Genomic DNA, 16,586 nt, shown 5'->3' with positions numbered 1-16,586 from the left:
CAACAACCTACACATGTATTGATGCGCCATGGATCCTACGAAATCTTGGCACTAGTATCCTCGATTATGTAGTTGTGACTGTTATTCAAGTCCCCGGTGCCACGATGTTCAGTTGCCCTAGTCTTGGCAGCACACACACACGAGAACAGCCCAAGCTGTATCACGAAATAATCAGTATCAACAACACACGATCGAGCCTACAGTAACGACCGACCGCCCAGCAACTCCGCCAACAACCCGATATTTGATCCACGGCAAATTTTCTTCAGTATGTGACCATTTTTCTGGAGTGGACTTGAGTTGGGAACGGGTTTGAAGGGTCAAAGAGAGACTAATGAGGCTACATATTTTATAGCAACAAAATGCCTGAATCCAACCACCGATGTATGTCTAGTTCTTGATCCTGACACTTACCTCGAGCATATACAAGAGAATTACACTAACCAACCCGACATAGTGTACGTTAAGGTAATTGGTTTTTCATCCCGAACCCCTCCTTGATATTACACTCTACACTCATAATTCAATTGTTTCCGGATTACGCCATGAAGTTGATGTGTGGTAAAGGGCTTTGGCGTGTTGGGGATTGAGAGGGAACCAAAGAGACGGGTGCTCCCCAATGAGTTGTGGGCAGCATTGCCATGGTGTCCGGAGAGTTAAACGGGATTCTCGAGAATATGGTTATGGGAGGCATACATGGGGACAGAATAGACGACTAATGGCAAGTTGTGGGCAATAGGGAAAGCACCTTTCATACCAGAGGGGCAAGCGCAACACCAACCCTAACACCTCCCTCATCAAGATTGAGGGCGCCGACAATCAAAAGGATGCCACTTTCTACTGCGGTGCGTTATTGATGGCGCATATACCAGAAAATGAGGTTCTATCTTTGGGTTGAGTACTGATGAGATATGGGGATTATAGGGAAGAAAGTAGCCTTTGTCTACAGGGCCTCGAAGGAAATCCGTGGAACCAAAATCAGAGTCATCTGGGGCAAGGTCACCAGGCCACATGGAAACAGCGGTGTTGTTCGCGCCAAGTACGATATTCCATCAAGTATTGCCATGTTCACAGAATAGCTAACATAATACGCTTATGTTTACAGGTTCCGCCACAACCTCCCCCCTAAATCCTTCGGTGCCTCCGTCCGTATCATGCTGTACCCTTCAAACATCTAAAGCGCGAATGGGAGTGTACTGTGTGTAATATGCGAACATTAAAAAAATTCAAATAGATCGGGATCGCGGTCTTTCCTGTTGGTCTAAAATCTACGTGCATATGTCAAAAAGGGAAACATGCTGGAGTTCTTCGCGGGGCAAATATCCCGGTTTTTTTTCTTTCTTTTTTGTGTGTGGGCTGGTCGGGTTTAAGTTACTACAGTAATCCTTTTGTAGCAAATTTATCTTGTACGAAGAATTATTTTCGCCCTCCCCTCAAAATGCTTTCATCTTGGCAAGCAGTTCAAGGAAGGTGGTAGGCTAGATAGTGCTTTCCGCCTGAGTGTCATGATTTCCATATTTTTTTTCTCTTGTTATTGTTTGAATCTATATAAATCTTGAACCTTCATCAAATCCCCGCCAGCGCCCTTTTTGAGACGTATTATTCCATTCTCCCTTCGTGCCTATTGATCGTTCATCTCCACTCCGATTTCCATTCGGGAATCTTGACTTTTGTGATCTTAATTCCGCTGCTGGAGGATGCTCTTCACCTCCTTGCCGTCGAAACCCATTCTGGTACGGTTTTGCTGCAATCATTCTTGCTTCCGGTCGTCCTCCGTACTCATTTATTTCAGAACCAGCTTTTTGTTGCAAGCCTTGCCCACTTTTCAAAACATTCACTAGTCGTTTAGCCCGATTTCCCCCAGCAATGTACGGGCCTTGCCGATGTTGATGCGCTACTCTTGTATCCCTCTCGTCTTTATCTCCCGGTGATTTCCCATGATTCGAGCCACTCCTGACTTGTTTCCCCGATAATTCGGGCCGCAATCTCCCCGGGTCAGGTCCGCGCTCCGACCCGGATCTCGGGCGTAGAGTACTTTTGCTATTTACCTTTTGACTAATTGCGATAAATTTATCGATCGCGACCCCAATCTCCCCTTTCAGATCACTCCACGCAGTGACAACGCTATCCATTGTGACTGAGAAGGACAGTGTGCCCACCAATCGTTCCCGGCCGTTCCCAGCATAATTTTCTGCAACCCTCAGCGACTCCCCCTCCCTTCCATAACCCTTAACCCTCAGGATCTCATACACTGCCTCACGAACTCTGCGAACTGCTTTATTGCGAACAACAGAGTTCTTTGAAACGTTCTTCTTCGTTGCTAGAGCGGTGATAATCAATCGAGGTTCATTCGTCTCTTCGGCCTTGATCCGTTCAAGAACTCTCTGGTTGAGAGGATGATGGGGGTTCGAAACAACACTAGGGTCGACCAAAACTATAGGAGTGAGGCTGTGCAATAAGGTGAAACTCTTGCTGGTAAAGAAAGGCCGAAGACCTTTGTAGACTGAGCCCATTATGCCTGACGGTTGATTGGGGTGAAGAAAATATGAGGTTCAAATTTTCATTTAGTTGTTAGTACCTTAGGCAGTCAGTCCAAATCAAAATCGTGGCTGAACGCGATGTGGCCTAACGTTCTCCATTAAACGCCGCCACTGTTTGTTCTCTCATGATCATTGACCCTGTACATACTACGTGAATAAAGTATTTATCAAACCACGCTGTCTAATTAAGTTTGGTTCAAGACAATCATGGAGGAAGTGCAGTTTTTATAACTAGTGGAGTCTTTGTGTAAGTGCTTTTGTGAGTACCTTTTGCCTCGAACAAGTTTAGTTGTTACAAGTGGAATGCGGCCTGCGGCCGTAAATTTATATATAGTGGGCGAATAGAAGCTTTCAGCGTCGTTATCTAGTCTGAGTACTTACTAAGAGTGATTGGGTGAGAAAGTGTGTTTGCCTTTAGGTCTTTAGGACATGCAGCGGCACGCCCAGTCCATGATCCATTCCTAGGTGAATAACAGAATCGGTCGGGTCCAGTCTGATCGTGTAATCATTGTATTATGTGAGTAATTCTACAGTTATATCAATTCTTCCTTCTAAATGAGCTGGCTCGCGAACCCTCCTCGCTCGCACGAGTTCTACCTGCCAGTGTTTGCCCTTTCGATGCCAGCTCCCTTCCCAGTATTCCCGGGTCCTATTTCGGGAACAGTTCTTTGTCTGTACATATATATGTGCTTCTATATGTGGTATGCAGACCATACATTCTAACCAATACAAATGCTTCATGATGATAATGAAGAAGCTTATACTGTTTAGAAGTATTATGGGTTGACAAAGTTCTCGTAATTTTGTACAAGGATAGGGCGTGAAGCGGCTATAACTCGACAACCACAAAAGATATAGAGGATATAATTATATGGTGAAAGAGCTGAAGATTGATATAAAATATGAATTCCGGTTATCCGCTTTGTGAATTAGGATTTCGAGCAGTTTCACCTGGTTGCTATGCGAAAGTCACGAGAACTTTTGTCAACCCACAATATTTTGCCAACCCTAAACTCAAAACCACGACGAAACCCCCCAAGAAGGATTCCATAGAGTCGCGTAGCCTTATATCTAGGTACCTACAATTTGAAATAGTATTATTGAATATCACAAGGGCCCCACTGTTTCTATAGATGTGGCAAGGGTCTTCACCGATAGTGCCCAGGGCTAATGATCTTTTGGGTATCGGGTATCTAACTCTGCACGGAGATTTTTCAGTAGATTCTTCATTCTATAGCCGAATCTCCAGATCCCCTTATGAGGGTATCTGATAAAGAATAAACTCCCTGTAAAGGTACAATTCCTCGGCTCTTATTGGATTCTTTTTAAGTACAAATTGACTTGCTATACAGGTACACGCCCCGCAAGGGTACTGCCCCGAGCGTGCCCATAGGCTGCACTGTACGTATTATATGTGTATGTATCTTCAATATTCGCCTGCTTGACGTATTTATATTTTTTGGTACATGCCTTCTATTAACATATTGTAGCAGTTATCGAATTACACCGTCGTTGCTGGAGGTGCTACAGCAGCCATCGACCCACATTTCCCGCAAGTCCTCAAATCCTCACTGTCCTTAAATTTATTGACAGCTTCTTTGATCTGCGTCCCAAGGTTTGTGCAGTGAAAAGCAGCTTCATGAACAATCTCATTACATGACGGGCAGTACCAACGGAGTCTATCAAGGCTCTCTGCTGGTCGCTTCTGCTCGATGACGATACCAACCTAAATATAATGTTAATAATTTGCTTTTAAACGATCCAAATAGAGTATAAGGAGGGGGGCTACCGTATTTGCAAACCGGACGGGATTGTGAGGTGTATTCGCTGTGGCAAAATTAGAAGGAAGAAATGAAACGTTAATATCGTACTTAAACCCGATCACAAAAGCGACCCATCTATTGTCGGAATTTAAAATAGTAGCGGAATTGGCTACTTACGGGGAAGGACAAACATCTCTCCTTCATCAATAAAGATATCCTTGAACTCTCCCTCATCGACAACCTTCAACAACATAGCGCCCTTATATTGGTAGAACCATTCTGGGGTCTCGTTGATGTGATAATCATTGCGGGCATTTGGTCCTCCGACAATCTTTTGCTAGTCAGTAACGGACATTAACTTGAGACACTCGGAGACTGACCATGACGGTCATATGTTCATCGTAAACACAGTAGTTGTTAATTGGAGGTTGAAGCAGGTGGCTGTTCTCCTTGAGCCTATATGCGATGATTAATAGCAGAACACCCGATAAATAAAACATAGACACGAACTGACCATTTGGGGATGTTTAAGGGCTGTGAAAGCGGCATGATCTTATAGTTCTGGAGTTTTGGGAGATAGATGTTGAGCAAATGCCTCAGGCTATGATATCGAGCTGATTCTGTGCATGCAACTCCTCATTGCAACCCTGCAACGTCAGCGGAGCCGCATCTAGCAGCTAGCTGGCAGATGGTTTACTAAATCACGAGCTAAATTCACTTCATTTAAGCAGTGCACCTATCGCATTAATTCGAATGGACAACTAGTCACACAAGACGTCGAAGTTGCCAGCCAGTATGAGGAGGGATTAGACGCAATCCTGGGGGGTATGGTTAAACTGGGGGTACGACCAACTCCTCAAGGGCTTCTAGTAAAACAGCACTTTTGGCGGCTCCTGATAATTAAAAACGGTGTCGGGCAGGTTTAGACGTGCGGGTTAGCCGAATTAGGCGCCCGAAGGAAAACGTAGCGCTAGTGTTTGTGAAACTATGTAGGTACATGTGTCCGAATCACGGACTTCCTCTAGCTAGCTCTTTGTTTTCTTCTAGACTACATCATCAATACATGCTCCTGTTTATCTGTCGAAATTGACTCTCTCGTATTCGTATCGTCGACAAAGAAGAGATAGACAACAGACGGTTCAGGAATTTAGATGAAATTAGGGCCCGTTTGGCAGTTATCAAGGTGTCGAGGTGTCGAAACTCCGTTTTGTGGCTGCTCTGTTAGGAGAGGATAAACGGAGCTTTTTCAAAATGGAGTTTGGATTTATTTGGGTTGCCAAACACCTGATTGTTAATGGTTGTGCAAGAGCGAAACGGAGCTGAAAAGTAGGTACCCCCTACTTTTCAAAAACTCCGTTTCAACACCTTAATGGAGTTACAAAATTAGCTGCCCGAACACAAACTTTTATGCCAAATGGAGTTTTGAAGAAAATGAAATGGAGTTAGACCGTGTGCACCTGTGCCGAGCATGTACCTGTGCCGAGCACCTTATAATAAAGGCAGCATTTTAGCCACCATTTGGAGTGGATCCCTAGAGATCAGATAAGATGCTCGGCACAGGTACATTCTCGGCACAGGTGCACACGGTCTATGTGGTTGCCATACAAATCCTCCTCGGGACTTGTGGCAATTCGTGGCTCACCCACAAAATCTACTGCCTAGCTGAAAGCGGCGGTCGGCGGTGCAAAATTGTCTCCACTCGTCACGCAAAAATCCTCAATCGAGTAGTGCTTTAAACAATCGTCGTTAGATTTTGGTTGATCACGACGCCAATAGGGATACCAGGATTGCGTCTAGGGGGCGTATTTAATAAAGACAAGTGACCAAATACGGGAATTTCAGCGTCTTGTGTGACCGGCCGTCTGTACGAACTAATGCGGTATGCGTACTATCCCTTGGACGCGTGAGACATTTGCGAAATCTCTCTCATGCATAAATATCATGTGATCTCGAAATTTGGGTGAGGAAACGTCAGGGTTAGCTGTTCGCTGCGTTTTCCAGTACTTGTAGTACGCCTATATGCCAAAAACTTCGCAGGTCGCTGCCTTATTTCAGTCAATCACTTCCTGAATAGATCACGCTAATGCATGAGAGAGATTTCGCAAGTGTCTCACACGCCCAAGGGATAGCATTGTATCTATCTACATCACTTTTTTTTTAGCACCAATTGAGGGTATTTGCGCAAAATAGAGCGCAATCGAATACCTATGTAGGTACATGCTGTACTCTATGTATGTATGTGCTTACCCGGCCTTATATTAGTTCGAGCGCATGTTTCACATGTATTGTTGTACGCGAGCTTCCATCGCGATATTTATTCCCCTCCAGCTCTGTCACAAACATAAAGCTCCCGTGCTTAACTATCTCAAAAAAAAAAAAAAAAGTCAAATATTATCAGAAAATGGATCATATGATGGCAGAACACGACATGAGTGGGCATGATATGATGGCTTCAAATCATCGCTGTCAGATGAGCATGCTATTCACCTGGAATACCGAGAACCTTTGCTTGGTAAGTTTATCAGTATGAAAATCCTCGTTTAAAAGTCTGTAAAGTCCTTAATGTATCGACAGGTTTTCCGCTGGTGGCACGTCTCGAATACCTTTACTTTAATTCTCTCCCTTCTCGGTGTGGTTGCGCTCTCAGCCGGATATGAGTTTGTCCGCGAGATCTCTCGTCGTTATGAGGCACGCGTTGACGCCGAAAACGCGAGTCTTAGCACATCTGGTACGTAATTTTCCAAACCTAAACCATAAGCATTGAACGTCACGGTTTGCCTCTGACTTTGTAAGATGAATCGAGCTCATTGCTACCAGGGAGGAATATAACATCTGCATCTAAGAGAGGTCATATTGGAAAAGCGATTTTTTACGGTATTCAGGTTTTTTATTCGTTTTTCATAATGTGAGTCTCTCTAAAGAGTTCGAATAAAGTAAATTTGCATAGATCGCTGATTAAGCCCCCTCTCAAGGCTTTTATTTATGACTTACAACGGATGGGTGATGATCGCAGTGGCTGTGGGAGCTTCACTGGGATACACTATCTGGGGCGGTGCCTCGGCCACAAAGTCTGTTGCGTGCCATTAGAACTGTCCCTGAACGAACCAGTCATGATATGAACTGCATTCTTCTACATGAGGACAGTATTTACTTTTGTTGGTTTGGAAGTGGGGTTTGAATGCTTAGTAAAGTGAGGTCGATAAATGGCAATCTCCGATAATCCTTTTTGTTCTCATTTCAATATACAAGAGATATACTCGCGTCTAGGATAAAGAACCAGATCATGCAAATGCCTAGTTTGTATGGCAGCTCAGCGCCACTCCATACAAATAATCCCTGCTTTCTCACTTGCATGTTCTGGTTCTTTTTCCCTGACGCGAGTATGTATCTGTGAGATTCAATCTAAACCTAGGCTCATTTACGCCAAGAAATCGGGTTCTTAAGAGTAGGGGTTTAATCTACCCTTCCGGATAAGAATTGGGTGTAGAATACCCTCGGGTTTAGTCCACCCTTGGGATTGTACACACATTTAATCCTTTCCGGCGGGTTGGTTTATCGCTACTCTGTAATTGAGTCCCTGTATACAACTATTTGTGTGTATTAAGGAATTGCTCGTAGGTGAGAACGCTATGACTACATGTAGTGATTCCACATCATAGGTGGATAGGATTACATATTAATTAAACCTTTATTCGCTTATTAACTCACCTATCCTGGCGGCGATTTCTTATTAATCCTTTTTAACTTCTGAGAGAATTAACCATTGGTATCCAGTATGGTTAGTAAATACTTCGTTTCTTCCAGGTCTTAGGAGGATATGCCATCTTAAGAACCTAGAGATACCGCGATAACCATTGAGGGAGGAGCGAAGATGACCTAGCTATGGGACTAGAGATATATATTTAGATAGTTAAATACTAATCTGTTTTTCTGAGCGCGTTTAGTCAACTACATCTAAATCTATACATCCCCTATAATATTAAGGCCGCGTCCCGGCAATCGCCATTTCAGATATTGTGAGGTTACGACCCGCCAATGTAGCAATGGAAGATGTCAGGATCGCAACCTGGCAGAAATAAAATTTTAGGGCGTGTTCTGCTACCCATAACACATCAAGCCTTCAGAAGCCGCAATGGTGTTTCAATGAATGTAAATTCATGTGAATGAGAGCTCTAGCAATACAATAGTTGGGGTTGGTGGATTTGGTTGAATATTTTGGTCTGAGCAGAATATTTTAGATCGTGATATTGGGGCTCTAATAGGATGGCAAATATCCACATATTGTGCCAAGAAGGCCGAATATCGTGATATTCGTTGCAACAGGACGCGGCCTAAATGTCAGGACGAAAATAATTGTGTAAATGACGGGTAGAGCCGAAGACCTACCCATTCCCATACGTCCCAAGCTCTGCGGAAGGGATACGGCTGGCAACGTCGAAAGAGTTAATGGACACGGAGGTAGTGAACCCTCACAAAGGAACGACTCTCAGTCCACTCTCTGCACAAAGGGGTGATCAGTACTCTTTAGCGAGGACAACTATAAATACATGTATGTAGGTACAGCGCGAGGTAAAAAGTGAAGGCTGGCAACCAAAAATACACCAAAATTAGCTTAAACAGAACGAAAACACACATCCCAATTGCGATCGGGAATAAACAAGGCTTTATAGAGTAAGACTTTGGGTACCAAATTTAATATATCTAAAAGGACACTCTCTCAGGTCAGATATGAAAGAAAGTACATGAGCTAGAAGTAGAGCAATTTGGAGATTCAGCTACATCACATACAAATATGTGGTCTTGGCGTGTTTTTTGGCAACTCAACACAATAAAATCAACATAGCTCATGCTAGAGGAATAATAGTTTAATTTTGAGCTGATAAGTCAATTCTTGACATGCAAGAAATATACTTCTCCAATTCTCGGAGATTATTTATGATAATTGGTGGTCTAGGGCCACGTTGAAAAGTAGCATTTTTGGTGTAAAATGGGTGCCCAGCCTTCACTTTTTACCTCGCGCTGTACATATGGGAGTAATTATGGAGGCCGTTAAGTGCTGACACCGGGCCAACCCTTAGTATAAAGTAATATGGTATATGCTCTGGTCTGATCACGAAGACTGACTATCCACGAATCGTCGTGGGAGGACCGGTCTATAGACTGGACACTTCATGAATGGCGTATTCTCAGATTGACGGTCCACCTACAAATATTCCCTTCGCAGGGGCAAGACGTACGTCCTTCTCAATCTCAACTCTCTTTGCTCAATATTCCTGACTATTCTTTTTACATAATCCCGCCACCGTATTCTCTCATTAATACATACAGCCATGCTATTCTGCATTACTACATAGTCTACTCAGACTTTGAACAAATTCCCCAAATAGATTACACGTCAAAGATTAGCATGTATGTCTGCCTCTAACAAATACTGAATTAGCCATAATCCTATTACCTCTAACCATATTCAAAAGCGCCGACCCCGAAATCATCTCACGAATATTCATGGAAGGACGGTCAATGCAATTGGGACCTAGCCTATCCTGGAATATTCGAGATTGGACCAGTTCGATCGTGGATTGGTAATTTTCGTCAATTGATCAACTGACCAGAGCATATTCCGCTAATTAGACCCAGACTCGGCGCCCTCGGCGTTAAATGGAGTCTAACTATGATAGAGGGAAATGGTACCATGGTCAAGGGAGAAGTTAAGAGAGCCGATAGGCCGGAGAATATAGGCTCTGTAAGATAGAAACGAGTTTTGGAAAAGGCCCTTGGTATTATCTACCGGTGCATCCCTAGTGGCACATCTAATAAGTATATAATTATAACCTGCATATGCAATGTACTTTTATAGACTTCTGATTGGTTCATTGAGAGAGGTTTTGTTTCACTTGAAACATGTTGTGTTGGGCATTAACATAGGGTATTAGTTGTACTGAGTGGTGTTAGATTGTTAACAGGTTTTCTATATACTGGTTCTGGGAGTCGATTAGTAGTTCGGCTTGGTGGCTATTAAAGGGATATACTTGCAGCTTGAACTGCAGAAATTGTCTAACCTATCCACTGATATATGGGGGATATCAGAAAAGGCAAATATCGACCAGAGCAGATCTAGATATAGTGATGGACTTTGCCTATATATTGGACTGATTGATACACATATAGTACCGGCCGAAGGCCGGAAACTACTTGTATTATAGTATAACAAATAAATAAATCCCTAAGTATTTCCCCATTTGTCGGCGGAATCGCTTGAATGCATGGTGGTGGCGGTGGTAGTTTGAGCAGGTGAAACTCACTGAATACCTCTATATTTGGGTAATACTTAGTTTTGTTTCATCAATTGAAAACAAAAGAATATATGTAGCCATGTGATCACTGCATTCAATTGCACAGACCTTAACACCCGCAGATATAGTTTTTACGGAAAAGACAAATTATGGAAAACTGTAGCACACTGTGTATAACTATCAGATGGTAAATATAGTTAAAAGATATACATAAATTAGTAAAAGAATAAAATGTATGAGAACCGATCCTTTAGACTTGCACTTGTTCCTTATTAAAATACCAATAAATCCACCACGAAAGGCGACGGCTATTATACTTATAGCATCGAAGCGACATCCACTCAAATCCAGCCACCATTACCATCGCTCTGAACACCAGAATCGGTAAACGGCTTTTCGTGCTTAAGGATAGGCACGATTAACCTGTAAGGCTTTGTATGTCCAGACGGATCCTTTTGATTTATCTCCATCCTCAAAATGACATCTAAGGCATCTGTCTTAGTTTCCATAATCTCCTTCGAGCCTCTATCACCATTCTCCCGATTTAACCCAACAAGATTAACGTTGACGTCTGGGTCAGTCTTTTGGGATTTTTTGAATGTGTTCTTTCTAAGTTTGGAAAAGGTTGAACGTTTGGTGGGCTTCGTTTCATCGGAAACACTGCCATCTTCAACGTACTCTCTGATCACGGCGTAATTTCTCCCTGGGAATTCGGCGTTTAGTAATACATACAGCAAATATTTCATTATTTCATTACATACTTGGTAGGAGTCGTTTGTTATTTCGGGGTTTCCCGTCGACATCAGTGTCGAAGATTGGGTACATGTCCTCGTCCGTATGGTTATTCAAGTGATGAATTTTATTTCTCTTGTTGAGCACATCGGCCATAGCTACAATAATAACATATTAGAAGGTGATCACCAATTAGGAAATATTGCACTGCACTAACCGTTTGGGGGTGGGGTGTTTACAATTGCCGAGGAAATGATGTTTGGCATGTATCGATGATCGTTTTCACGAAGGATGCTTAATCGCTGGTTTGAATAAAATTGGCCAATCCCAGCAAGATGGACATCCCCCCTGTTATATGTTAGATCAAACAATCAACCTAAATGATTTGGAAGGGAGTACCCGAGAATTGTGACACGAACTGATTTCTCTGCTGCAAGATGTTGCAGTTTCTCGATGAACTAAACACTATCATGAGTACGGTTTTTCGAGTAATGGAAAGGAGACGGACCCAATTTCTTTCGACCTTGTGGTCCTTGGCCGTCCAGTGGTCATCGAGATCATCCAAAAGCTCAACGCCTCCTATATGGGGTTAGCTTCATTTAACTAACGTCTAAGGGAGATAAGGACCGTCAAAATTATTAAGAAAACCGCCAAGATATCCCATACGGCCTAGCGCTTTCAAAGGGTCCATAAGTCGTGAAGTCATGCTAGTAGATCGTTAGCTTGGGTTGCATCCCATTTCAATGATTACATACAGATTTTCGAGCCAGACAAGCCTAGGGTATGCAATAGGAATTCCTAAGAGCACAATCAGATGTTTTGTTTCTCCTCTGATGATTTCTTTTTCGAGTCGCTCAAACACCCTATTGTAGGTACTCTCGGATAGAACAAGGTCTCTCTGGAAAAGGTGTCAATTATGCCCAAAACAATCCGCATAAGATAGAGCGCGCACCATTCTCTCAGTTCTACAATCCAAGCCTAGGAATGCAACTTTCCTCCCAAGAAACATGAAGCAGCTTCTGCTCAGTTCAGCGATGTACGGACCCGGAGCAGCACCAAGCAGCCAGCTAGGCTCATTTCCCTCTAGCTCATCTACAATGCTTTGGTGTTGAAATAAAAGGTAGTACTTGAAAGCTACTGCGCCTAGTCCTTTGAATACGGGACAGCGGTTGAAGTGGTCAGGATAAGAGCCAAATCCATCAATTATATCATGGTCATCCCAGATGTTTATCATGGGAATTTGAGCATTTGCAACTCCAAAAAGCCCCTGAGAGAACCACATGCCTACAAAAAAGCAATTAATGTTAAGAATCTTCACCATTAATATATTCCACAGAGGACTCACAATATCTTTCCAAATAAAATTCTTCAAGTTCATCAGCCATAGAATCAGTAAACGCACTGTGGTTTTTATGAATCGGGTTTTTGATAGCGAGCCACTCTTTGAAGAGCTTCGTTTTCTTTGAGACTGCATCGTTATAAACTGTGCTCTCATGTGTCAACGTAAACTCAAATTTTATTATCTGCCTACAAGAACCTACGTTGATCACCACCACCAAGCATGACATGGAAAGGTTTCTTCTCATGTTCGCGTATAACATCCCTCCACAAAGGATCTGGGCCGCAGAAATCAGCGGGGTTAACGCTCAAACTAAAACCGTTGCAGCTGTAAAACATAATATTCATTGTCTCTGTCCTCGATGGAACCCAAAAAGAGTTCACAGGGCCATGATTGATGCGGTATGCAATTCTTGCTTGTTCATCACCCAATTCTACCTCAATGGTAAACCTCCAGAAGGTAATACCCCTTTCCGAATGTAGTTTGGTGCCTTCGACCTCCCTGTATTTGCCTAATATTTCGCCGTCCTTTCTATTTTTTAGGTTCTAAAGCTTCATCAATACACATTCATTGGGGGATACGTAGCGATACTCCAGGGAGTGTTTTGCTGTAGGATCTTACATTATTCAAGTCTTCTGTGTCAGCGGCTGAAGTGTTTGTGGTTTCCGTGCGATTATTAGTATCTGTCATGACCGAACTGAGTGCTGGCTGAACAAATAATCGGATGCGTGGAACTGTAGTATAATCGGACTGATCATCCGTGGTAACAATCATGACTGATCCACGCCATGTCTCCCTCTCATCTTTCGCGCTGGATTCGTTTGATTGTTTCCCATCTCTACGTAATCCCGTATACCGCAGCAACGGCCCACATTTGACATGAAGTGGGGGTGAATATGTTGTAGGCGCAGGGGTTGCACGACGTTTTATAGCCGCGATAAATGAGAATATCAACTCATCTTTTTTTTCTTCTTTAGTTCGAGCCATACGCGTAGGCTCTATAACGGTCACAGGGCGGAAGGAGTTGACAGATGAGATGGGCTTAGCAGGGATGTTTTTGGGTTCAGATATTTGGTTATCGGTGATATCTTCAGCAGTAAAAAAATCACGAGAATCATTATGAGAAGTATTTCCAGCTCTAGGTGCTTTTGTATTTCTTAGCATATTGGAATCGGAAGAGAAAGGAGGCGAAACAGCTGGGTATCAAGTATCGAGAGGGGTATATTCAATAATGATTATGACGTATTCTTATAGAAATCCTCATACCGTCATCTTTAGTAGCATCCCCTCCGCTTAGGGACTGATAACCAAACTCTCGGTCCTCGATAGTCAAATGAGCCACCTTAACATCAAAGACATCTTTCCCACCAGCCGCTCGTGTGATTCGAGTATGATCACCTTTATTACTTTTAGTCCCACTGCTGCTTGTTCGCCTTAGATGCTGGAATCGATATCCTTGGTAAGACTTTCGCCCAATTCGGTCACGGCCAGAAATTTGAGCAGGGGAAAGCTTTGTGACTGATTGGGGCTTCCCTAGTGCATCGGCATTGGGGGGTGAATTGCGACGGCCATCTTCACTTTTAACTTCGGAGGGGCTACTTCCTAATAACTGGGCCATCCTGTGACTTCGGTGTTGGTGACTTTCATCCCCAATGGGATATGTATTAATTGGCGAAGGAACAGGAGGGCTGGCAGTGAGCCTTGACGTGATAGTAGTACTTCGTTGAAGTCGCTCTTCCTGCCTTTTACTGAGGGAACGCCCAACTCCAGGTGCGTCGAACTCTTCCTTGCTGATATGCTTTAGTTCAAGCTCGAGGTTCTGCAGTGGGGAACGGTCAGAGGCAAAGCCGATTGAGCGAGTAGAAGTCGCGTCAGATGGCTTTCGCAAAGAATTGGAATGGGAAGCAGGTGATATTGCTGAGAACGGCATTAAATTAGCTCTGATCACTTCGGAAGACTCAGGTGGATAACTCTGCGACGGCAAGTAAACATTGGCCATATCCTGCGCTACGCGGGATTCCTTTCGGTCAGCCAGCGCGACAGGTGGATGTTCTTTTTTTCTTTTAGAATGATATATGAGCAGGTCTGACTAGCTTTCAGTAAACAGACTAAATCGCAAGCAAGGACAGAGCAGGACAAGCAGTAAGAGTATGTTTAAGTAAAGAGGGAAGCGAATAACAGCCAGCGGGTTTAGGTCAATAAGGCAAGCTTCTGGCATCTTGAGCTGAAACCGTAATGTGATAAATGTGCTTAGGACATCGGCATTTATGCATGCTTTAACCGATAGGGGTGAAGAAGCCACAGCTGGGCCTTTGAGGTTGCCACCCACTCTTATCGATAACGTACCTGCATACAAAAAATTACTCCCAAAATGCTGGTTGGTCGACTGTTTCGTCTGATTGTTGTATGTACAGCCACTCAGCAAAAGTGTTCGTGATATAGTTTTAATGTCAGTGCGCAGTGTGGCGCACCCGTAATACTGATGTTATTAAAGTTGAGATTCAAAATAACGAAAAATATATAATATAGTTTGTGACTATATATAAAAAGAAGATAGGCCATTGATCTTATTCTTCATTAATTTGGGCGCCATTGGTCACTGGGAAAGTCTTCTTTTTGGGGGTTCTTGATGGTCTGCGCGGTTACATATGGAGAAATGTCTCACTCCGAAATCGGAATCACGAACACTTTTGCAGAGTAGCTGTAGATACGATGTAAGTACATGTAGGTACTTACCCATTTCCGAAGCTGGCCAAAGGGAGCTGTTGTGGGAATTGGTTTCAACTTCTACACCGACTAACGACACCTGCATGATATACATGGAACAGAATAGAGATACCCTCACATCAGATTACAGCAGCGCACAAATACCTGTGCATGTAGTACGTACATGTATGTATGTACAGCTTTTTGTATAAAAGGATATATGTACATGTATGTGCTGTACTGGTGAGTCGAAAGGGGAGGAGGAGGACTGATTTGTCGATATGTATTGTGCTAATGCACAGCTGTATAGGAACGAAATTGAGGGATACATGTACTTACAAGTATGTACAGCGGTAGGTAATAAGTGATGGAACGCTCTGAGATACAGTTATACCTGCAAACACCGTATGTTGGTGGTGTTTTACCCAAAACAGGTATCACTGTGTCTCAGAGCGTTCCATCACTTATTACCTACCGCTATACATGAATTTATTACATATGACCATGGTAAAAGTACAAGTACCCTCGAGAGGTCAGTCTGACGAGATACATGTACATGTATTAATTTCAGGTTCAATACATGTACACCTGTTAGGTTGTGGTGTCACATTAATCTTCACGTCGACATTGAACATGTCGCAATGGCTGTTGTATTCTCAGACAGCTAGGGAAATGAAAGCTATTATAGAATGACACCGATTTGAACCATGAAGAATACTGAGAACGTCTTCTGCGGTGGGGATATATAGTTCGAAGTATACTGGATAAAGCTACTGTAGTGGATGGTTTGTCAATAAAGGTATTCCGGAGTATGACAAGAAAATAACGCGGGAAGCGAGGCGTGAAGATATATGTAGATTGAATACATGTAGTCTCACATTCGCTCCCTTAATATTTGTGTACATTTCTTACTCTATGTAGCTGTGCGTGAAGTGGAGTAGAGATATATATGTACATATGTAGCCCTAGTAATGGTGTATGTACGTATGGCAAAGACCCACAGAATTATCATGTACATGTACCGGGCGTTGAGGGTAAATACGAAGAATCTGATAAGGGAATCTTGCTGTGAAATAGGTGTGTTTATCTTATCAGATTCTCGGTATTTATGGTTGACCCCGGTACATGTATGTTTGTTGAGAATACATGTACAGCGCCGGACAGTCAAAATCAACCCTCATGTTCTTTTCAAGCCAGAAACTAGTCCTAATCG

General features: G+C 43.1%; 7 protein-coding genes across 7 annotated transcripts; 3 read left to right on the top strand and 4 right to left on the bottom strand.

Annotated features, from left to right (window-relative positions):
- Nucleotides 1-28: 28 nt before the first annotated feature.
- Nucleotides 29-1,178, top strand: LAJ45_11230 (uncharacterized protein; the record flags this gene model as incomplete). Its single annotated transcript, XM_046120740.1, has 8 exons — nt 29-54; nt 204-268; nt 356-384; nt 458-468; nt 740-845; nt 925-932; nt 983-1,039; nt 1,106-1,178. 8 exons carry the CDS (start codon nt 29-31, stop codon nt 1,176-1,178), a joined length of 375 nt encoding a protein of 124 aa, XP_045966033.1.
- A 366-nt stretch (nt 1,179-1,544) lies between these two features.
- LAJ45_11229 (uncharacterized protein) lies at nt 1,545-2,513 on the bottom strand (the record flags this gene model as incomplete). Its single annotated transcript, XM_046120739.1, has 1 exon — nt 1,545-2,513. The coding sequence occupies one exon, from the start codon at nt 2,511-2,513 to the stop codon at nt 1,545-1,547; it is 969 nt and encodes a 322-aa protein (XP_045966032.1).
- A 1,528-nt stretch (nt 2,514-4,041) lies between these two features.
- LAJ45_11228 (uncharacterized protein) lies at nt 4,042-4,852 on the bottom strand (the record flags this gene model as incomplete). Its single annotated transcript, XM_046120738.1, has 5 exons — nt 4,042-4,266; nt 4,330-4,367; nt 4,481-4,634; nt 4,684-4,759; nt 4,818-4,852. 5 exons carry the CDS (start codon nt 4,850-4,852, stop codon nt 4,042-4,044), a joined length of 528 nt encoding a protein of 175 aa, XP_045966031.1.
- Nucleotides 4,853-6,704: 1,852 nt separating this feature from the next.
- LAJ45_11227 (uncharacterized protein) lies at nt 6,705-7,390 on the top strand (the record flags this gene model as incomplete). The annotated part of the gene is made up of 4 exons (XM_046120737.1): nt 6,705-6,815; nt 6,878-7,031; nt 7,097-7,208; nt 7,276-7,390. 4 exons carry the CDS (start codon nt 6,705-6,707, stop codon nt 7,388-7,390), a joined length of 492 nt encoding a protein of 163 aa, XP_045966030.1.
- A 2,088-nt stretch (nt 7,391-9,478) lies between these two features.
- LAJ45_11226 (uncharacterized protein) lies at nt 9,479-9,972 on the top strand (the record flags this gene model as incomplete). The annotated part of the gene is made up of 4 exons (XM_046120736.1): nt 9,479-9,536; nt 9,710-9,712; nt 9,778-9,885; nt 9,941-9,972. 4 exons carry the CDS (start codon nt 9,479-9,481, stop codon nt 9,970-9,972), a joined length of 201 nt encoding a protein of 66 aa, XP_045966029.1.
- A 965-nt stretch (nt 9,973-10,937) lies between these two features.
- Nucleotides 10,938-12,019, bottom strand: LAJ45_11225 (uncharacterized protein; the record flags this gene model as incomplete). The annotated part of the gene is made up of 6 exons (XM_046120735.1): nt 10,938-11,299; nt 11,358-11,486; nt 11,546-11,676; nt 11,728-11,786; nt 11,837-11,907; nt 11,956-12,019. The coding sequence occupies 6 exons, from the start codon at nt 12,017-12,019 to the stop codon at nt 10,938-10,940; spliced, it is 816 nt and encodes a 271-aa protein (XP_045966028.1).
- An 11-nt stretch (nt 12,020-12,030) lies between these two features.
- LAJ45_11224 (uncharacterized protein) lies at nt 12,031-14,666 on the bottom strand (the record flags this gene model as incomplete). The annotated part of the gene is made up of 9 exons (XM_046120734.1): nt 12,031-12,035; nt 12,084-12,126; nt 12,191-12,226; nt 12,281-12,612; nt 12,674-12,811; nt 12,870-13,212; nt 13,289-13,812; nt 13,934-14,584; nt 14,639-14,666. The coding sequence occupies 9 exons, from the start codon at nt 14,664-14,666 to the stop codon at nt 12,031-12,033; spliced, it is 2,100 nt and encodes a 699-aa protein (XP_045966027.1).
- Between the last annotated feature and the right edge of the window lie 1,920 nt (nt 14,667-16,586).

The sequence above is a fragment of the Morchella importuna genome (assembly GCF_003444635.1).
Source record: "Morchella importuna strain M04M26 chromosome Unknown Morimp01GS061, whole genome shotgun sequence".
NCBI classification, from domain to species: Eukaryota; Fungi; Ascomycota; class Pezizomycetes; order Pezizales; family Morchellaceae; genus Morchella; species Morchella importuna.
Note: the sequence above shows the minus strand (reverse complement) of the source record. Positions and strands in the feature narration are given on the sequence as shown.